This window comes from Eschrichtius robustus, chromosome 7, assembly GCF_028021215.1.
Source record: "Eschrichtius robustus isolate mEscRob2 chromosome 7, mEscRob2.pri, whole genome shotgun sequence".
Classification (NCBI taxonomy): Eukaryota; Metazoa; Chordata; class Mammalia; order Artiodactyla; family Eschrichtiidae; genus Eschrichtius; species Eschrichtius robustus.
Window position 1 is genome coordinate 6,081,661 of NC_090830.1, and position 23,510 is coordinate 6,105,170.

At 38.5% G+C, this 23,510-nt stretch overlaps 2 protein-coding genes across 2 annotated transcripts in view; both read right to left on the minus strand.

Annotated features, from left to right (window-relative positions):
• Positions 1-202: 202 nt before the first annotated feature.
• Positions 203-23,510, minus strand: part of ZNF248 (zinc finger protein 248) — a 57,195-nt gene continuing 33,887 nt past the window's right edge. The window contains exon 8 of the mRNA XM_068547542.1: positions 203-1,283. Within this exon, the coding sequence (XP_068403643.1) occupies positions 313-1,283 (971 nt within the window). The 3' untranslated portion in view covers positions 203-312. The remainder of the gene's footprint in view (positions 1,284-23,510) is intronic.
• LOC137767631 (zinc finger protein 12-like) lies at positions 1,545-23,470 on the minus strand. Its single transcript, XM_068548881.1, has 4 exons — positions 23,375-23,470; positions 6,869-6,995; positions 6,507-6,602; positions 1,545-2,242 (listed from the first exon to the last, which is right to left on the minus strand). Exons 2-4 carry the CDS (start codon positions 6,900-6,902, stop codon positions 1,545-1,547), a joined length of 828 nt encoding a protein of 275 aa, XP_068404982.1. The 5' UTR covers positions 6,903-6,995; positions 23,375-23,470.

Genomic DNA, 23,510 nt, shown 5'->3' on the forward strand with positions numbered 1-23,510 from the left:
GATATTAAAACTGTGATGATATATTCTTTGTAATATAGTTTTTCATGTTAAGATTCCTCTAAATGGATTCTCTGATGTAAAATTTTTTGAAATCTCGTCAAATGCTAAAACATATTCAAACTGTCTACAAAGCTTCAGTCATAGACTAATAATCTGATGTACAATTAGTTATAGCTACTTATAGACGTGGATTTTTAAATGTATTTCATTATTATGATTCTTTGATGATCAATGTTTCACCTCATCAGTTCTTTGCCATACCATGAATTTGATTTATGAACTTGATTTTGGGGTTTTTGAGATTTAAAATATTTAAAGACTTCTTCTCCCAGGTGTGCTATCTGATGTACCATGGAGTTTGCCTTCTAGCAAGAAAGATTTCTTATATAGATTATACTCATAGTTCTTCTTTCCTTTTGGAATTCTCTGGTATTTAGTAAGGACCAAATTGCGGCAGAATGATGTACCACATTTATCACATTCACAGGGCTTCTGTCCACTGTGTCTTCTGCAATGTTCATTAAGACTTGATTTGTGACTGTAGGTTTTCCCACAGTCAGTACATTCATAAGGCTTCGCTCCTGTGTGTGTTCTCTGATGTACTTTGAGATTTGAATTGCTACTGAAGGTTTTTCCACACTCAGTACATTCATAGGGTTTCTCCCCAGTGTGTGTTCTCTGATGCTCAACAAGGGAAGACTTGTGGCTGAATGTTTTCCCACATTCTGTACATTCAAAGGGCTTCTCTCCTGTATGTTTTCTCTGATGTACTGTGAGGTGTGAGTTACCACTGAAGGTTTTCCCACATTCAATACATTCATAAGGTTTCTCCCCAGTGTGTATTCTCTGATGTACAGTCAGTTTTGACTTTACACAGAAGGTTTTCCCACATTCAGTACACACATAGGGTTTCTCTCCTGTGTGTGTTCTCTGATGTTCAGTGAGTGTCGACTTGTGACTGAAGGTTATCCCACATTCAGTACATTCATAATGTTTCTCCCCTGTGTGTGTTCTCTGATGCACAGTAAGTTTTGATTTTACATAGGTTTTCCCACATTTAATACATTCATAGGGTTTTTCCCCTGTGTGTGTTCTCTGATGCACGGTAAGTGTTGACTTCACACAGAAAGTTTTCCCACATTCAGAACATTCATAGGGTTTCTCCCCTGTGTGTATTCTCTGATGTCTAGTGAGGTGTGCCTTGTTGTAAAAGGCTTTGCCACATTCATTACATTCATAGGGATTCTCCCCTGTGTGTATCCTCTGATGCTTTGTGAGGTGTGCTTTTCTGTTGAAGATTCTGCAACACTGATTACATTCATAGGATTTCTCTATGTGAGTTCTCTGAATATGGCTGAAATGAGACTTCTTGTGTAAGGCATTCCTACACTCAGTAAACTCATAAAGTTTCTTCACTGTGTCAATTCTCTTATATTTAAAGTTCGAAATCTTAAATGCTTGTTCACACTCATTATATTCACTGGATTCCTGTCCTGTATGAGCTCTCTGATGTTCAGTGAGCTGTGCTGTCTGGATTACACCATTCATATTTTGAGGATACTCATGGGGTGTCTCCTTTGATTGATTTCTTTGATGTACAATAATGGTTGATGAGTAACCAAATGAATCACATCCAAAGGGCTTCTCTCCTGTATGTGCTGATTTAAAACTTTTGACACTGTGCAGGATTGCCCATGTTCATTGCTTCCAAAGGGCTTTTGTATATGAGTTTTCTCATATGTACTGATGACTGACTTTTGGATGAAAGTGTTTTCATATTCATTACTGGGTTTTTTTCCACCATGGGATCTCTTTTGGCTATCAGAGTCTGCCTTGTAAAAGTGTTTTCCAGATTCATTAAATCCACAGTCTGGCTCCAAAGTTTGAAGCTGAACAAGGTATTCATTATGACTGATATCCTTCCCATTTTTATCATATTCATTAATTTCAGCAGACAATTCTTCAAGCTTAGTATTGAAACGTGACTTCCCACATACATTACCTTCATCAGTCAACTTTCGTACACAGTTTCTATTACTGATCATTAATTCTGAAATATATTTCAAACTTTTCTTATATGAATCACATTTAGAGTTCACTTTTCTTGAACCTACAGGATTTATACCCATAGTAAATGCTTTTGCACATGAAATATTTTTCTCATTAATCAGTGTTTTGTTTTTGATTAATATAAACTGACTGGATTGTTGGTCTTGGATGTTCTGGCCTCTCCAGACTTTTTCTAGAACAGAGGAAAATTAATCACATCTGATGAATCTTAAATTGGTTATGAATTGGCTCTATAATTGTACTTAAATATGATTAAGTTTTGGCTTCAGGCCTAGTCTCCCAGGAAGAAAATGCAAATGCCTCTTAATTAGTTGTGTTCTGTCTATCTATCTATCTATCTATCTATCTATCTATCTATCTATCTATCTATGTCAAAGACTCTTTCGTAGTATTAAAAGAGGGGAGAAAATAGACACTAAATACAAGTATTTGGTTTCTCCAAATGTGACCTTTAATGCTAGGTAAGAAATAAGCAGACCAAGTGGTGATCCTTGCAACAAGATCAAATATTTAATAGCTTTATTTTGAATGCTGATACAGTCATTTCAGTCTATCAGAGTTGTTTAATACTAAACATGTGCTAATCATGAATTCCCATTTTTTTTCCAATTTCAATATTCTAACTTACCTTTTTATGCAAAGAAGTCTTACTCCTGCAATAGTGTTACTTCTTAACTCAATTTTATCTCTTGGTTAACACATCTCTGATTTTTATGAATTTTAGTAGGGCAAAAAAAGGTTTCTTTCTCAACTGACTCCTCTATCAATCAATTATATAATCATCGAATATATAGTTCTGTTACACAAGAACATTAGGAAGAGAAAAATAGAAGCACTTATCTAGTAGGATTATAAGCAAGGTGAGAAAAAGAAACTCATAAATCAACATATGTAACTTTTAGTAGACCTCCTAAGTGCAAATGGAAGACAAGAAGTGAGAGAACAATAACAACATCTAATACAAATTAACACATAACCGATTTAATTCTCACAACCTTTGAGATCAGTTCTATGTCATCCCCATTTTACAAATGAGGAAGCTAAGGTATATAAAGATTAAGTAACTCGTCTAAGTCATACAGCTAGAGTAGTAAAGAACAGTTCCTTGAAAGCAATTAAAACTTGAACTCAAAATTAAAGATTTAACAAAACTATTAATACAGTGAAGAACCACCTCACACCGGTCAGAATGGTCATTATTAAAAAATCTACAAAAAACAAATGCTAGAGAGGGTGTGGAAAAAAGGGAGCCCTCCTACATTGTTGGTGGGAATGTAAATTGGTGCAGCTACTATGGAAAACTGTATGGAGGTTCCTCAAAAAACTAAAAATAGACTTGCCATATGATCCAGCAATCCCATTCCTGGAACTATATCCAGACAAAACTATAATTCAAAAAGACACATGCACCCCTATGTTCATAGCAGCACTATTCACAATAGCCAAGACATGGAAACAACCTAAATGTCCATTGACAGATGAATGGATAAAGAAGATGTGGTACATTTATAAAATGGAATACTACTCAGCCATAAAAAAGAATGAAATAATGCCATTTGCAGCAACATGGATGGACCTAGAGATTATCATACTAAGAGAAGTCAGTCAGAAAGTGAAAGACAAATACCATATGATACCACTTATATGTGGAATCTAAAATATGACACAAATGAACTTATCTACAAAACAGACAAAGACTCACAGACATAGAGAACAGACTTGTGGTTGCCAAGGGGGAGAGGGGGTAAGAGAAGGATGGGTTGGGAGTTTAGGATTAGCAGATGCAAACTATTATATATAGAATGGATACACAATAAGATCATACTGTATAGCACAGGGAACTATATTCAGTGTCCTGTGATAAACTGTAATGGAAAAGAATATGAAAAAGGATGTATATATATGATAACTGAATCACTGTACTATACAACAGAAATTAATACAACATTGTAAATCAACTATACTTCAATAAAATAAATTTTTTTAAAAAATTAAAGATTTAAGGTTTCTGGGGAGGCAAAATAAACTTTAATAAAAGATCTAGGGACTTTCCTAGTGGTCCAGTGGCTAAGACTCCATGCTCCCAATGCAGGGGGCCCAGGTTTGATCCCTGGGCAGGGAACTAGATCCCACATGTCACAACAAAGAGTTTGCATTCCGCAACTAAAGATCCCGCGTGCTGCAACTAAGACCCAGTGTAGTCAAATAAATAAATATTTTTTAAAAAGATCTAGATATATATCAGGATATTTAAGAATATGGATCAGATGGAATTTAGCATGAGTTTTGGGCAAATAGAGAAAAATAAAATTAGATTAGGAAACACAGGACCATAATGATAGTCCTTATAAAAAAGAGAATTATAAATTTTGGAAATTATAGTAAGCATATTTATCTTCTTAGGCTAGTATCAAGATAAATTAGACAATTTTGGTAATCGAATCTGACAAATGAAATAAGAACCCGGGTATGTGATAATACGGTTCTGGTTTTGGTTAAAATTCATGACAACTGAGCACACTGAGGGAACTTAGGGGAATAAGAAAAAATAACAGATAATGAAATAAAATTTATAAGACAGAATGGCAGAGATGGAAGTTTCAAGATGACTCCATACCTGCAAACAGGAGGATAACAGCCTAATGAATAAAGGGGGAATATGGAAAATGGGTAGACATTATAAAGTAAAATATAAAATGGAATATAAATGACTTTAGTCTCTGACATTCTGAAAATCAATGAAGTGGTCTACTTGAGCTGATCTTCAAACAGGTAAAACGTTGATTTAAAAGGCAGAAGCAAGATAAGGCAGATAAGAGGCAGCACAGAATAGCTGTAAAGAGTACAGTCTCTGGAGCCAACCTTCTTGGGTATGAAATCTAGATGTACCACTTATTAACTGGAGGACGTTGGGCATGTTACTTAATCTCTTTGGACTTCAGTCTGTTTACCTGGAAAAATAGTAACAGTATTTATACCAGGGGATTGTTGTGAGGAGTAGATGAATTAATATGTATAAACTGCTTAGAACGGTGCACATTGTAGGCTATAATACAAGTGTTGATTATGGTGATTATATCACCACCAACTTTGGAGTCATTAACCTAAGAGAAGCTTAAGCCTTGAAGATGGATTAATCACTTAAAAACATCTGAGATGAGCAGAAGGTATAAAACAGAGCCTTTACAGACATCTTGAATAGAACAAATGATTGCATAAATAAAAATGTACTGATTTAATTAATGTTTACTGTATGCTGTATGATGAGCACTGGTGTTGGCTGGTAAACTAGACAGACAACAGAAGGGTAAATATTTAGGAAAGGTGAGTTTGATCAAATTAGTTCTGCTCACCAAAGGCAAGTTTAGGGGTATTTTAGAAAGGGTTTTGAGTGCTATCAAATAAAGCACAAAGGTACAGAAGGTAACTATCGATTTGGGCACACACACACAAAAAATAGCAATGAAATCTTAACAGCAGGTATAAAAGAGAAAATGAACTGTGAGTCAGGATACAGAAAAATATAAGGCATTTTACCACAAAAGGAAAGAGGGAATGATTAGGGAAACTTGAAGGAGCACAAAAATCATAGATGTTTAGTAATTTCTAAAGAAGATATCTAAAAATGATGAAAGTCAAAAGGAGTATGTGAAAATAAGAGGAAATCTGGCAACTGAAAGTGCTACAGAAAGAGAGGAATTGTGAAGAAGTAAAGATTCAAGATGCAGTAACCAAGAATTAGATTTGTGTAATGTCAGAGTGCAAAGTTTCTCTATAAACATTAAGCATAGAATGAACACACCCTGTGAGAAGGGTGATATTTCAAGGTGTTAATTTAAGTATTTTAGCAATGATGGCTGGATAATCCTCAAATTTTGAAAAGGTATGAAGTCTCTAAAAAGAGATTTCCAAAAATGTTTCAAAGATCTTATACTGGGTTGACTAATGTCTCCCCCAATTTCATGTCCACCCAGGATCTCAGAATATGACCTTATTTGGAATGAGGGTCTTGGCAGATGTAATTAGTTAGGATGAGGTCATACTGGATTAGGGGGGGCCCTAAACTCAGTATGGCTGGTGTCCTTATAAGAAGATGACACACAGAAGGCAGGCCACGTGACAATGGAAGCAGGGATTGGAGTGATACAGCTATACGTCAAGGAGTGACAAGGATTGCCGAAACCACCAGAAGCTAGGAGGAGGCAGAAAGGACCCTCTCCTAGAGTCGTTGGAGGGAGCATGGCCCTGCGGACACTGATTTTTTACTTGTAGCTTCCAGAACTGTGAGAAAATAAATTTCTGTTGTTTTAAGGCACCCAGTTTGTGGTGCTTTGTTACCACAGCCCTAAGAAACTAATGCATATGTTAAACAACTCACTGTCCATTTGAGATCTAATTTCCACTAGCTTCCATCCCTTTGGTACACAATAACTCACCTGGAAGGCTCTGGTTTGAGAACTCTACCTCTGTTATCCACGGCTCTTCTCCTTGCTCCAACTGGGAGATCACATCTGGTTTGGGTATAAGACACCCTGTCAACGGGAAATGACACAGGACTCTTATCTAGACACTTGAGCTTCATGGAGCCTACAGACGGTCATGCATGATGAGGGTGCTTATTTCAACCTTGGCAGGGTAGCACCTCTCACCAGAGGCGAAGACACTGACATCCTTTCTAGAGCCCCAAAGCAATTAAGAATTTTTGAACCCAAACCCTTAACACTAAAAACAATTCAGCTCTTCAGAGGTTTGACATGTTTCACCAACTCCAGGAACTTACACGGGAAGCTCCGCTTACCCACTGAGACCAGGTTGCTGTAGTTCTCCAGCATCACATCCCTATACAGGATCTTCTGAGCTGAGTCCAGCCACTGCCACTCTGCCTGGGTGAAGTTGATTGACACATCCTTGAATGATACAAGTCCCTGTAACAGTACATTTTGTTCAGTCTGAATTGTTAACAATTGGAGAATGTGAAAAATATGTGTGAGGAATAGAACTTAAAAAAATATTTGATGCATACCATATATGCTGTTTTCATTTTTATGGGAGAAATAGATACCTTATCAACATGGTGATTAATTGCTGAATAAAAAAAGCTTCTATTGAGCTAACTACTCTGTACATGGAAACATTCTAATTGCTCAGAAAAATCAAGAACAATAAGCTTATATTCTAGTAGTAAAGTAGACATACAAACATCTATTTACAATAAGGTATTAAAAGAGCTATGTTAGAAATGCTTACAAAGTATAAAGTATAGGGTCTTCCCTGGTGGTGCAGTGGTTAAGAATCCACCTGCCAATGCAGGGGACACGGGTTCGAGCCCTGGTCCGGGAAGATCCCACATGCTGCGGAGCAACTAAGCCCGTGCGGCACAACTACTGAGCCTGCACTCTAGAGCCCGCGAGTCACAACTACTGAAGCCTGTGCGCCTAGAGCCCATGCTCTGCAACAAGAGAGGCCACCACAATAAGAAGTCTGCGCACCGCAACGAAGAGTAGCCCCTGCTCACCTCAACTAGAGAAAGCCTATGCACAGCAACGAGGACCCAACACAGCCAAAAATAAATAAATAAGAAAATTTATAAAAACAAAAAAGTATAAAGTATAGTGTAGACATAAAGGAAGGAAAAATTAGTTCCATCTGTTATTATGTGGCTGTTATGAGGCTGAAAATCTTTGAGTAGTTGTATTATGCAAAAATACGCATTAGCCTCCACATGGTCAAATGTATTTTGTATGCATTTAAAATGTATTTTAAAAGTTAAGTCCAGGGGAAAGCAACTAGCATAGTGTGCTAGATCAACAGGGTGAGGGGATATGGTAAGATAAAGTACTCAACAGGTATTCAAGGGCCAGACACGGAATAATTTTGAACCAGTTCCTATAAATCCAAACATCCTTTGATCACCACTCTATCATTTGAACTGATACTGTTTGTACATATTGTACATAAGTACATGTAATGACAATCCAAGTATTTAATGAAGCTTAATCACGTTCTCAATTTTAGATAAAAATTTAATACAAATTGTAATATCTTCTTCAGAGACCCTGATGGATAGTCTTGCACATCTCCTGGGATGTCCACTTTCCATTCTGAAGACCCCCACTCCAGAAAACGTGAAACCAGTAAAAAGATGTGAATAAGCCCTGGCCTTACATAATTTCAGATTTAACATTCTAGAATGGTGGTTCTCAACTCTGGCTGCACATCTGAATCACCTTAGAAAATATATAAACCAGACTCTATAATGCTATTTTTTAAAAGAAAAGTTTGAAAGTTGTCAAACACACAGAAAGATTGCAAAAATAAAATGTGTACAAAGAACACTCGCATACCCAGATTCACTTGTTAACGTTTAACCCCACTTATTTTATCATTAGCATGTATTCTCTCTTCCTCTTTACCTATAAACACACGTTTGCTAACACACACTCACATTTTTTTTCTGTACTATTTGAAGGTAAGTTACATACATCATGGCCGTAAATATTTCAGTATGTATTTGCTAAGAATAGGGATATAACCATGGTACCACTATCAAATTCAGTATATTTAACATTGGCATGGTACTTTTATCTAAGTTACCTTTCTTACGTCAGTTCTGTTAATTGACACAATAACCTCTTTTATAGCACCTCCCCCTTCCAAAACAGATCCAGTCTAGGGCAAAGTATTGCATTTAGTTGTCATGTCTCTTTAGCCTCTCTTGTTCTGGAACATTTCCGCAGCTTTTGCCTTTTATGACATTGGCGTCTTTGAAAAACACGGTTCCCCACTCTTTCTAAAAATGAGAATGTTCATTTTCGACTTGTCTGATGCTTCCTTGTGGTTAGATTCACGTTACTTGATCTAGGGTGGAAAGTGCATAGGTGATGTTGTTCCCTTCACAGGTATCTTATCTACAGCATATGCTGCTACTGTCCCTCAGTGGAAATGCTAATTCTGCCCACCCGGGCAAAGGGTCGTCCGATTTCTCCACTGTATAATTACTGCCTTTTTACCTCCCTTGGAACTAATAAGCAATCTTTGGGGAGATTTTAAGACCATGAAAATCCCCCAATCCTCATCAGACTGTCCACTAGATTTAGCATGAATTGATGATTCTTGCCTGATATGATCTTCACTATGATAGATGCAAAATGCTGCTTTTCCAGCTTCTGTACTCCTTCCACATTTACCAATTTGCCCTTAATCTACCATAAGCAAGAAACCTCCTTTCTGCCAATTTATTATAAGTATAGACTCACAAATTCCTATTTTTCCCAGTGGGTTATAATTCATTATTGTACTTAATTATTTTGGTGTTCAACTATCCCAGAAGCCCCTTCAAGCTGACATGCCCTGTGATTACTTTGAATACTTCCATACTTTAGGGCATAACATGATGTCCCAAGCTCATCTTACACCCATCCTGCCCCAGCTCTGGAATCAGCCATTTCTCCAACGAGTCCTGGTTCCTTTCAGTGGGGAATGGTATTAGACACCAAGCTCTGGATGCTAGGTATGTGCCACAATGCTGTTTTTAATCCCTAACTTTTTCATTTGGATTTTCAAATTTAAATAAAAATTGAAAAAACATAAAATGAACACTTGAATAATCACCTAAATCCTTTTTGCAATATTTGCTGTATCTCTTTCTACATATAATTATACCTTTGGCTGAATCACTTGAAATTTGCAATGATCGTGAGATTTCATCCTTCTATACATCAGCATGTATGTTCCCATACATCACATTCACACCTAAGGAGATTAAGTTAATTCAATAATATAATCTAACACACAATCCTAATTTAAACTACTCAATTGTTTCAAAATATTTCCCCAATCTAGAATTCAATCCAGTCTCACATATTACACTTAGTTGTTATGCCTATTTTATCTTCTCTAATCCAGAAAACCAGACTCCCTATCTTTTTTCATTTGTATTGATTTTTTAAAAGAATCCAGGCCAGTTGTCTTGTAAAATATCCCATATTCTGGGTTTGTCAGATTGTCTCCTTATAGCTAAATGCAGATCAGCTTTTCATATTTTGGACAAAAACATAACAGGGGTTATCACATACCTCTTATTGAAACATACAGGGCAACTAAACACCAGATTGTCCCTCTATTGGTAAAACTGAGTATGATTATTTAGTTAAAGTGGTGATCACCAGCAATCTCCATTGTAAAGGTACAGTTTTTCTTGTAATTGATAAGTAATCTGGGGAGAGTGAGAGGAAGCAACACTTTAAGACCGTATAATTAATTAGCCTGTTCACCTTCAACCTTTCAGTCACTGGTTTTAGTACCAATGGATGATTCTTGCCAAATCAATTATTACTGTAGGGCTTGTAAAATGGTGATTTTCTTATTCTCATTCCTTCTGTATTTACTAGCTGGCATTTTTTCCATAAAGAAGAGCTTTCTTTCTTCTATGCCTCTTCTGTATCACTAGGAACTCATGAAATTTTTTTGGTTGTTGTGTAATAATCCATTAAGAGTTATTCTTTTTGATGCTAAGCTGTCTCAGTATGGTCAATGGTGGCCTTCTATGTCCTTTTATCAAGCATTTCAGTACATTCTTGTTTCTAGTATAAAATGATTTTCCAGAATGACTTTATACTTCCCATGTCCCAGAGTTAGGTTTCTTTTAGTGGGGAAGAGTATTTGGAAATCAAGATCTAGCCCCTAGGTGTGCAAAAGATGGGTTACTATTCCTAGGCCCTTTCAGAAGCTACAGCAGGAAAATATTTATTATTGTTATTTTCTAAATCATGCATTCATATTGAGTCCTCCAATTTAAATCCAATAACAATTTCCCCATTCCATATCTGTAATTTCCCTCTAATAGAACCCTGGTTCTCAACTACTTCAATATATTTACCCATTCATTTGATACAAAATAGTTTTAGAATTATAATACCAATACCAGATCTACTAAGTAAAGTTAAAGATTTCTTTGCAGTTTTTAACTTATTTTAAAATAATTCTAGACTTAGAGACAAGTTGCAAAAACAGTACAGTGAGTTCCTGTATACGCTTCATCCAGTTTCTCCTAATATTAAGATCTTAATTAACAAAGTACAATGATCAAAATTAAGAAATTAACATTGGGGGAATTCCCTGGTGGTCCAGTGGTTAGGACGCCATGCTCTCACTGCCAAGGATGCAGGTTCAATCCCTGGTCAGGGAACTAAGATTGAGCAAGCTGCGTGGTGTGGTCAAAAAAGAAAAAAAAAAAAGAAATTAATATTGGTATGCTATTAACCTATAGCAAACTATAGTCTTAATTTAGATTTCACCAGTTTTTCCATTGATATCCTTTTTTTTGTCCCAGAATCGAATCCAAGATTCCACACTCCAAGCAGTTCCTTGTTTTTTCTTGTCTTCCATGACCTTGACACTTTTGAACAGCTGGTGACTATGGTTCCCACTGCTGGGTGCATAATGGGCACTGATAATTTGGCCATGTGCAGTACTGAACACCATCACCACTTCAAGGGGTATGCACCCTAACAAAGTCAGATTTAAGCCATTATGGAAGGCTGGTGCATTCCTAACTGCCTCCAGGGTTGCCCAACCCATGGCACACTGTCCAGCAGAAAGCATACTGCATACTAGGTGGGGAAAAAGACATTATTTTGTTAATTGAGGACCTGCTGCAGACAGAAACGTTATAAACCACTCTTCCACAATTTAAAAGCCTGGCTTGAGCGGTCAAAAAGGTCTCTGGGGCATGGAGACTGACAGTGGATTATCACAGGCTGAATGCCATGCCAGATATCATCACTGTCACTGAGACAGTGGCAGCCCATACCAGAGAACCGTACACTGTTATTCTCAGTCCTCATGTAGGATGAGGATAAGGACCATTTATATTCACATGGAACAGCCTACAGTATATTTTCACCATGCTTCTGTAGGGATACCTCAATTGCCATTCTATACGCTCCACTGGGGGATGCTTGATGTTCAACAAGCCCAAGTTCCCACAGAAGTTTTATTTATATATTTTTGTTAGTTTTGGGGGTTTAAAATTTTTTCCAGCTTTCAGGTATAATTGAAAAATGAAAATTGTATATATTTTTTGATATACATATACATTGTGAATGATTCCCACAATCAAGCTAATTATCACATTCATTACCTTGAATACAGTCATCCCTCAGTATCTGTGAGGGATTGGTTCCAGGACCCACCCCCTGTACCGAAATCTGTGGATGCTCAAGTTCCTTATATAAAATGGCATAGTATTTGCATGTAACCTATGCACATCCTTCTGCATACTTTAAATCATCTCTAGATTACTTATGATACCCAATACAATGTAAATGCTATGTAAAGGTTGCCAGTGTGCAGCAAATTCAAGTTTTGCTTTTTGGAAATTTCTGCAATTTTTAAAAAACTTTATTTATTTTATTTTATTTATTTTTTTAAATTTATTTTATTTTTGGCTGCGTTGGGTCTTCGTTGCTGCACGTGGGCTTTCTCTAGTTGTGGCGAGTGGGGGCTACTCTTCGTTGCGGTGCGCAGGCTTCTCATTGTGGTGGCTTCTCTTGTGGAGCACGGGCTCTAGGCACGTGGGCTTCAGTAGTTGTGGCTTGCGGGCTCTAGAGCGCAGGCTCAGTAGTTGTGGCGCACAGGCTTAGTTGCTCCACGGCATGTGGGATCTTCCCAGACCAGGCCTCGAACCCGTGTCCCCTGCATTGGCAGGCGGATTCTTAACCACTGAGCCACCAGGGAAGCCCTCTTCAATTTTTAAAAGAGTATCTTCGACCCACGGTTAGTTGAATCCACAGATGTGGAACCCATACTTACAGAGGGCTGACTCTGTAGTTACCTTTTTTGTGTAGCGAGAACACTTAAGATCTACTATCTTAGCAAATTTCAAGTGTATATTACCATATTATTAACTATAGCAACCACGCTGTATGTTAGACTTCCAGAACTTACATATCCTGCATAAATGAAACTTTATATCCTTTGACCAAGATACCATTTCTCCTAAACCCCAATCCCTGGCAACCAACTTTTTTCTCTCTGCTTCTATGAGTTTAACTTTCTATCTATCTATCTAGAGTTTAACTTTCTATGAGTTTAACTTCCTATCTATCTATCTATTTCACTTAGCATAATGTCCACTAGCTCCATCCATGTTGTCACAAATGGCAGGATTTCCTTCTTTTGTAAAAAGCTGAATAATATTCTATTGTATATGGAATTTCTTTATTCATTCATCTGTTGATGGACACTTAGATTGCTTCAATATCTTGAATGTTATGAATAATGCTTCAATAAACATGGGACAAAGATTTCTCTTTCAGGTACTGCTTTAATTTCTCTGGGCCAGAAGAGGGATTGCTAGAAGAAGACGTATGGTTTGCAAATATTTTATCCCATTCCATGGGTTGCCTTTTCATTTTGTTGTTTCCTTTGCTGTGCAGAAGTGCTTTTTAGTTTGATGCACTCCCACTTGTCTACTTATGCTTTTGTTGCCTGTGTTTTGGGGGTCATATTAAAAAAATCATTGCTCAGACCAATGTCAAGAAATGCATGGAATCTATAGATTCCTTTGGGTAGTATAGACATGTTAACAATATTATTCTACTAATCTATGAACACAGAATATCTTTCCATTTATTTGCATGTTCTTCAGTTTCCTTCAGCATTTTACAGCTTTCAGTGTACAGAACTTTCACCTCCTCAGTTACATTTATTCTTAAGTATTTTATTCTTTTTAATGCAATTGTACATTGTTTTCTTAATTTACATTTGCAGATTCAGTGTATAGAAATGCATATAATTTTTTTAAAATTATTTATTTATTTATTTTTGGCTGTGTTGGGTCTTTGTTGCTGTGCGCGGGCTTCCTCTAGTTGCAGCAAGTGGGGGCTACTCTTCGTTGCAGCGTGTGGGCTTCTCATTGCGGTGGCTTCTCTTGTTGGGGAGCACAGGCTCTAGGCGTGCAGGCTTCAGTAGCTGTGGCACGTGGGCTCAGTAGTTGTGGCTCGCGGGCTCTAGAGCGCAGGCTCAGTTGTGGTGGCGCACGGGCTTAGTTGCTCCGTGGCATGTGGGATCTTCCCGGACCAGGGCTCGAGCCCGTGTCCCCTGCATTGGCAGGCGGATTCTTAACCACTGCACCACCAGGGAAGCCTGCATATAATATTTATGTTGACTTTGTGTCTTGCAACTTTCCTGAATTTAGCTCCAACACTGTTTTGGTGGGGTCTTTAGGGTTTTCTATACGTAACATAATGTCATTTGCAAACAGAAAATTTTATTTCTTCCTTTCTGATTTGGATGTCTTTTGTCTCTTTTTCTTGCCTGATTTCTATGGCTAGGACTTCCAGTACTATATTGAATAGAAATGGCAAAAGTGGTCATCCTTGTCTTGTTCCTGATCTTAGAGGAAAAGCTTTCAGCTTTACAACACTGAATATGAGGGTAGCAGTGGGCTTGTCATATATGGCTTTTATTATGTTGAGGTACATTCCCTCTCTACCTAATTTGTTGAGAGGTGTGTTGTTTTTTTTTTTTTAAATCAAGTAAGGGTGTTGAACTTTGTCAAATGCCTTTTCTGCATCTATTGAAATGATCATATGACTTTTTTGTTCATGTTGTTAATGTGGTACACCACATTGATTTACATATGTTAAGCCACCCTTGCATCCCAGGGATAAATCCCACTTGGTCACGGTGTATGATCCTTTTAATGTGATATTGAATTCAATTTGCTAGTATTTTGTTGAGGATTTTTGCATCTGTGTTCAAGGATATTAACCTATTGTTTCCTTTTCTTGTAGTGTTCTTGTCTGGCTTCAGTATCAGGGTAACACTGGCCTCGTAAAATGAGTTTGGAATTGTTCCTTCCTCTTCAATTTTTGGTAAGAGTTTGAGAAGAACTGGCATTAATTTTTCTTTAAATGTTTGGTAGAATTCACCAGGGAAACCATGAAGCCCTAGGCTTTGTTGGGAGGTTTTTTATTACTGTTTCAATCTCCTTATTCATTATGGATCTGTTTAGATATTCCATTACTTCATGATTCATTCTTGGTACAGTGTGCTTCTAGGTATTTATCCATTTCCTCTAAGCTATCTAATTTGTTGGTATATACTGTTCATAGTAGTCTCTTACAATCCTTTGTATTTCTGTGGTATCCATTGTAATGCCTCTTGTGACAGTTTCTAACTTAAAGCCTATTTTCTCTGATATAAGTATAGCCACTCCAGTTCTTTTCTGGTTACCATTTTCATGGATTTTTTCTCCCATCCCTTCACTTTTAGCCTATATGTGTCCTTAAAGCTAAAATGAAGTCTCTTGTTGGTAGCATATTGTTAGATCTTGTTTTTTAAAAATCCACTCAGCTATTCCGTGTCTTTTGATTGGAAAATTTAATCCATTTACCTTTAAAGCAGTTATTGATAGGCAAGGACTTACTATTGCCATTTTGTTAATTGTTTTCTGACTGTTTTGTATTTCCTTTGTTCCTTTCTTACTCTCTTGCTGATTTGATTTTTTTTTTTTTGTAGTGCTATGCTTTGAGTCCTTTGCCTTTTGTCTATCTACTAGAGATTTTTCTTTATGGTTAACATAAGGTCTACATTAAACATATTATAGTTAAGATAGTCTACTTTAAGCTAAGAACTTAACTTCAATCACATACAAACTGTAACGCATGTAGGGTCAAACAAAAGTGGCAATGGATCCCCACAGAAGTAGTAAACATGAGCAAATCCAGTCTCAGAAGACTGACAGAGTGGGAGGGGGATCGGAACATTAAACTTTCTTCTTTTCATTCCTTTGCTGTTCCTAGATGATAACACCCTGAAAAGAATTAGCACAGCTGTGGCAAGAGGAGGCAAACTTAAACAATGGTAGATTTATCATCCCAGAATAAAGTCTCTTTCAACTTGCAATTCCACTGTAATGGCCTGGCCAATGCATAATAACTTGGACCTTCTTCAAGCTATCATTGGGTCAAATCACTCGGTGACTCCCTTGATACAGGTCCAGATGCAGGCACGCTCTTGAGTCCCCTGCTTTAATATTACCTACGTTGTGACAGGAAAAGATCCCTATACCAGAATGGGTAATACTGATCTGCAATGGCACAATGGACCAACAATTTTCCCTTCCTGAAACCAAATGGCGAAAGTAGATTGAGACAGTATATAACTGGACTAGTCAGCATTATGACAACAAATCCTCATAGGTGTCATCTGCACCCCTCCAGGTTATGTATTATTTTGTGGACCCCCAAAAGCAATAAAATGTCTGCCCCTGGTGGGAAAGATCATGTTGCCTCAGAGTCTTAGGGCCCACCGTCCATGTCAGCAATCACATAGAGGGCTAGAGGGGACTCACTCTGCTAACCCACTGCATAGTGGCTAATGGCACCTTCCCAGGAACACAAACACTTAGTTCCATTCTGCTGTTCGTGCCCTCATACCTGGCATAGGCATAAATGGAAAAAATGGTATACAACTTGCCATTGACTACTGCAGAGACAGCTAATGCTATAAAAAGAGCAAAGAGATTTGAATAGACATTTCTCAAAAGAGGGTACTAATAACAAGCACATGTAAAGACGTTCAACTGCATTAGTCATTCAGGAAATCACGTCAAAACCACAATGAAGGGGTTTCCCTGGTGGCGCAGTGGTTGAGAGTCTGCCTGCCAATGCAGGGGACACAGGTTCGAGCCCTGGTCTGGGAAGATCCCACATGCCGCGGAGCAACTAGGCCCGTGAGCCACAACTACTGAGCCTGCGCGTCTGGAGCCTGTGCTCCGCAACAAGAGAGGCCGCGATAGTGAGAGGCCTGTGCACCGCGATGAAGAGTGGTCCCCGCTTGCCGCAACTAGAGAAAGCCCTCGCACAGAAAGGAAGACCCAACACAGCCAAAAATAAATAAATAAATTTAAAAAAAAAAAACCCACAATGAAATCCCATTTCATACCCACTGGGATGGCTGTAATCAAAAAGATGGACAATAACAAGTGTTGTTGAGGATGTAAGAAATTGGAACACTTGCGCATTGTTGGTCATAATGCAAAGTTGTACAGCCCGTCTATTGAACAGTTTGGTAGTTCCTCGAAAATTTAACCATAAAGTTACCATATGACCCAGCAATTCCATTCTTACTCCTAAGTATATATCCACAGAACTGAAACCATATGTTCCTGCAAAAACTTGTATGTAAATGTTCACAGCAGCGTTATTCATAATAGTGAAAAGGTGGAAACAACCCAACCTAAATGTCCATCAACTAATACTGAATAACTAAATTTGATATATCTGTACAATGAAATATGAGCCATAAAAAGGAATGAAGTACTGATACAGGCTACAGTAATGATGATTCTTGAAAACTTTATGCTAAGTGAAAGATGCCAGACACAAAAGACCACACATGGTGTGAGTCCACCTATATGAAAAATCTATACAGACAAAAAGTCAATTAGTGATTGCCTAGGACTGGGGGGTTGAGGGAAAATAGGAAAGTAATTGCTTATGGGTGTTTCTTTTTGGGGTGATGAAAATGTTTTGTTTTTTTTTTTAATTTTTTTATTTATTATTTATTATTTTTATTTTTGGCTGTGTTGGGTGTTCGTTTCTGTGCGAGGGCTTTCTCCAGTTGCGGCAAGTGGGGGCCAGTCTTCATTGCGGTGCGTGGGCCTCTCACCATCGCGGCCTCTCCTGTTGCAGGGCAGAGGCTCCAGACGCTCAGGCTCAGCAGTTGTGGCTCACGGGCCCAGCTGCTCCGCGGCATGTGGGATCCTCCCGGACCAGGGCTCGAACCCGTGTCCCCTGCACTGGCAGGCGGACTCTCAACCACTGCGCCACCAGGGAAGCCCGATGAAAATGTTTTGAAATTAGATAGTGGTGATGGCTGCACAACTATGTGAATGTACTAACAACCACTGGATTTAACACTTTAAAAAGGTAAATTTTACAGTTTGTGAATTCCACCTCAATTAAAAATTATTTTAAAAAAAACAATGTAAGTTTTCCTACATACTAATTTGGAAAGATCTCCAGGATATGTTCTTACATGTAAAAATTAAGGTAAAGAACAAGGTATTATATGGTGTGTGTGTATCCTTTCGGGTAAGATGGGTGTACAAATAAATACACATACGTCAAGTTGGTGGAAGCCCTTTGTGCTGAACACCAAATCATCCTAGTTAAGGTTGATGACAACAGGAAACTAGGGGAATGGGTAGGCCTCTGTAAAATTGACAAAAAACCCCATAAAGTTGGTTATAGTTATGTGGTGACTGAGAACAAGGATGTCCTCAAAGAGTACTTCAGATTCAAGAAATGAACAAATAAAAAACTTGGCTCTTGTTCCTCAGAAAAAAAAATAAACCCATCATATATGCACACACATACATATATATGCGTATTTACACGTGTGTATGTATTCACACATATATACATACAAATACACATAAGAATAGAAATATACATTTATGTATATATATATTTATCTATCTAGATATAAAATCATATTTACTTGTCTCTGCACTTTAATAAAAATGGAAAAATACACATACAAAATTTTCTTCCCTATAACTAGAAGGGGTTATAGGGAAGGGGTTGCAGGGATAGGGACAGACACAGGAGGGAGAATCCATCTTGTGTATCTATATATATTGTTTATATTGTATTGATTTTTCCAGTGTGAATACATTACCTAATCCATACACACACAGAAAAAAATACATATAAAGAAAAAAAAGCCCATGATAGCTTGGTATACAGCAATGGCTGGCATCACTACAGCAAATGTACGTGTCCTCTTCTAGCAGAGTATCTGGAGAACACTATCTCCATCTGAAAATATCAATCCTAGATCCACATGCTGAAATTTTAGGTTTTCAGATATTTGACTAGCCAGAACACAGTCTTTCTGTTTGTAATCATCAGCTTCTATATTATATACAATTTAATAACTGATAATATTGGAATTAAAATTATCATTAAATATTTTAAAAATCATAAGTCTTTTAAACACACTGATGCAAATAAATTTGAAAACTTAAATATACAATTTTTAAAATAAATATGCATCAAAAATTGAACCAAAAAGTTTAGAAAACCGGAAAAAAAACCAGTAAACCATCTAAGAAATAAAATTAGTAATCAAAATCTATCCTTAAGAGGTGTAGAAAAAAACACTCGGTATAATGGACACTCAAAACTTAAGGCATAGGAAGGAACTTACCTAATGGGATAATGGGTGTATACCAAAAACCTACAGAGAGTATCTTAATGTTTGCTAACAATTCCTGAGTTATCTCTGAAAATCAGGCATAAGGTAAGGATGCCAGCTATCAGGCAGTAAGACCAGAAAAATGGTAAGAAAGGACAAAATGAACTTAAAAAAAAAAGGAATTAAAAACTAACGGAGTAAATTAGAATGCCCAGAAATAGATGTATGCAGACATGGTAATACACTGAATGATAGCTGTGGCATTATACTTCAATGGGGAAAAGATTAATAATGAGTTGGTGCAACTGGCTTTATGTGTTAAAAGGTAAAGCTGGATTCCTTCCTCATCTATCTACAATAATGAATTCCAGATTGATTCAAGGCTTAAATATTTTTAAAAATAGTATTAATATTAATTAAATGAAAATAAAGAAAAATAACATTATCTTGGGTTAGAGAAGAATTTTAAAATAAAATTCAAAAGGAAAAAAATCAAATGGAAAAGATCAAAAGATCAGCCTACATAAAAATATAACTCTCATAAGGCCAAAGCCACTGTAGATATAAACGTCAAGGGACAGACTTAGAGAAAATATTCACACAAAAAAATAATAGACAGGGCTTCCCTGGTGGCGCAGCGGTTGAGAATCTGCCTGCCAATGCAGAGGACACGGGTTTGAGCCCTGGTCTGGGAAGATCCCACATGCCGCGGAGCAACTGGGCCCATGAGCCACAACTACTGAGCCTGTGCATCTGGAGTTGTGCTCTGCAACAAGAGAAGCCGCGACAGTGAGAGGCCCATGCACTGCGATGAAGAGTGGTCCCCACTCGCCGCAACTAGAGAAAGCCCACACACAGAAACGGAGACCCAACACAGCCAAAAATAAATAAATAAATAAATAAAGTGTAAAATAAAAATAATAATAATAATAATAGACAAAGAATTCTGTCTAAAATATATAAATTTATTAAAGATTAATATAGAAAAATATAATTAAAAAATGAAGTCATTCACAAAAGCAATGAAAAGCCAATAAAATATGTGATATACAAGCTCGTCAGTAATCTCAGAAATGCAAATTAAAATGATGAGATTTTCTTAGAAATTAGATTGGCAGTAAGTCTAAAGTCTGACAACACCAAGTGCTGGCAAAGAAGCAGGGTAAGTGGCAGTCTTATGTACAGTGCCATAGTCTAGCTGAGGGAAATATTTATGCAAAGCCATTTTAAGGGCACGTAGACCATTTAGCCTTCTTCCAGATATTCTAGGTGTTACTGCTGGACCAAGCAAGACCATTGGTAAACTGTCTATTCAAACTCTGTAATGGACTGCATGTTTGTGTCCCACCCCCACCCCCAATTCATATGTTGAAACCCTAATCCCCAACATGATGGTATTTGGAGATGGGGCCTCTGGGAGGTAACTGGGTCCTTAAGTGTTGAGCGCTCATGATGAAATTAGTGCCTTTAGAAGGAAAGACACAGGAGAGCTTGCCCCTCTCCACCCCCTCTCTCCACCATGTGAGGATACAAAGATAAGGTAGCCATCTGCAAACTGGAGGAAGGCCCTCATCAACCAACCAAATCTGTTGGCACCTTGACCTTGGACTTCCCAGACTCCAGAACTATGAAGAATAAGTGTTGCTTAAGCCACCAGTCTATGATGATTTGTTATAGGAGTGCCAATGTTTTAGTACTCTAAAGGACTCCTCTCTGGGTTCTCTTTTGCTGTCAGAAAAATCAGAGGCCAATTTGCAGCTCAACTTTGATAACCCTGGTACATTATGGGACCTGCATATATCATCTATACCCTGACTTTGCTCAGCTATTGACCTGATACTCTGTAGTTTCTCTGATGTTGATTTTCACGTATTTCAATCTTTCTATTTTAATTCCTGTTCTTTTACAAATTGCACAAAGTCCATTGTAAAAGCAAGTGGGAATAAACAACTCACCTGTGATTTGTTCATTTCCTGCTGCTCTTGGAAAAGTGAAAAGAACTGTAAAGGTACAGATGGGGAAAAAGGAGAGAGAATGAGGTCCTATGCAACCCAGCCTGCTGCGCAGCTCTCAGAGTCAGCTGCCTATGATGCTTCACACAGCAGCTGCCTACAAGGCTCCTGTCCCTTTAACCCTAAGGAGCGCAGGACAGGCCTTGCGGAAGAGCAGCCATATGTCTACGCTGACTCTGACCGGTCACAGAGAGCTCAGAATGTGATTTTTCATTGGATGAATGTATACATTTCTTACTACTTTATAAAGAATTCATCTTTCCCTCCCACTGACTGAAAGAAAAATTAATAACAACAGAGGACTAACTAAACAAAGTACAATACAGAGAAGACTGTGCCTTCACTAGAACTAACACTGCAAAAATAACTAACTAAATAAAATCAGGCAAGCAAGCAAGCAAGCCCTGGCTATATTGTTTTTCTGCATTCTTAGTGACAGTGTTTGGCCCTTAAGTTAGAAAATCCTCATCAACATCTTCTGGAAAGGGACGGGGTACTTTGTTTACTCTAACTTGGTTTATCAAAAGGATCTTTTAATAAAAAAAACTTGATGTGACTTAATTGTTAAGAGTGGACAGAAGTGAGTTCTTTGGGCATGCCACTAATAAATTGTGACACTACACAAGTCACTTATTCTCTAGGACTTTTTTTTTTCACTTCTCAAATAAAGGCAAAACAAAAAAATCTTCAAACTCTCTGTACATTAACTATTTGATTTTTTTACCATCAGAATTAAAAGAGCAATGGTGCATCTCTGTAGATTCTGTAGAGAGTAAACACAGAGTGAAGGGAGTGGGCTGATTAGGGTGGGCAAGAGGGGCAATTTCCCCTTCTATGGGCAGTGATTCCTTTCCCTGGACTGTGCCCTCACAAAGCCTCCTCTGAGGTGCCCTCAGCTGTGCTGCCTGCCCCCTGCTCATGCTGCCAGCTTCATCTCAGTTCTGAAAGCTGCTCACTGGACAGTATGCAATGGCTTCTGAAGTAATGACATCACCCAAGCCTTGCTCATTCTGTGTAGGAGGACCAAGGATTACTTCTGTCCAGGAAGTTCTAGGATATAGTCTTTCTTGGGCCTCTTCAGCCTCTGTTCTGAGCCTCTGGTGAGAGGTCTCAGATGGAGGGTTAATCTTCCAGGCAGGGTTTCTGGGGATTGTTCCTTCTCATCTCAAGAGCTGCTTTGTTCCAAGAAAGCTGGCACCAAGACCAAAGCGACAAGTTAAATTTAGTTGAAGCTTTCAAACAGGCCCCCAATCTGACCCTTATGGAACATACATACTTTCTCCAAGATTCATGGGCTGGGTCATGTACAAACTCAAAGGCCTCCAAGAACAAAGGCTGGACAAGGCAGACCTGGCTCAAAACCTCAATTGGGCTGCCTGGTCCAAGGGCTCAAGAGTCATGAAGAATCCCCAAAACACAAGGGCCAAGTAATGATTTAGTCCACATGTATTTCACAATTATTTCCTTGGGATCTATAAAGACACATCAGGGCCCAATGCTATGAATAATGATGCTGGGTTTTAGGCAGGGTGGTTTATTAGAAAGAACATGAGATGAGCAGAAAAAAACAGTTGAAAAATCAAAAGCTAGATTCCCACCGCTGCTGGCTGTGTGATCTTGGGTAAGTCACTTCACCTCACCAAGTCTCAGTGGTCCCCTCTCTTAACATTAAGACGGTTAAGCCTACCTCAAAGATGGTTGTTAGAAATGAAAAGATATCTTATGGAAAAAAGCAACGTGTGTGTGTGTGGTATATACACTACATTTACAGCGCAGAACTGCATGAGTCAGGTATTACTAATATTCTCGTTTTGCAGAAGACAAAACTGAACCTCCTGCAGTTAACTGTCATTCCCAGGGTTGCTCAGTGACAGCGCTGGGACTTGAACCTCGCTCCCATTACTCCAGCCAGCGCCCCTCTCCCGTAGCCGCACGTTCACGCACTTACTCTGCAGCCTGCTCGGGGCCCGGGCCCCCGCGTCCGTATTGCAGAGGCCGGCCCCTTCCACTGACAGAGGAGCCCCCGCCCAGCCGTCCCTCCTCCCGGCCAAGGCCGCCCCCACCCGCCCCCTGGAACTCACGTGCCAGAGGTCCCGCCGCTGGGTCCGCTGGGCTCCTCCGCACCGCCGCCTCCGCCCGCCCCTCAGCCGCGCGGGCACCCCCTCGGCCCTCGCCCAACCCTTCCGGGCTCACCCTCCGCTCCCTTGTCGGGCTGCA

Coding starts and splice junctions, on each gene's coding strand:
- LOC137767631 (XM_068548881.1), bottom strand. CDS start 6,902: ATGCTGGAGAACTACAGCAACCTGGTCTCAGTGG. Junction 6,603..6,868: donor CAGCAACCTGGTCTCAGTGG/GTAAGCGGAGCT, acceptor TCCCGTTGACAG/GGTGTCTTATACCCAAACCA. Junction 2,243..6,506: donor CTCAAACCAGAGCCTTCCAG/GTGAGTTATTGT, acceptor CCTCTGTTCTAG/AAAAAGTCTGGAGAGGCCAG.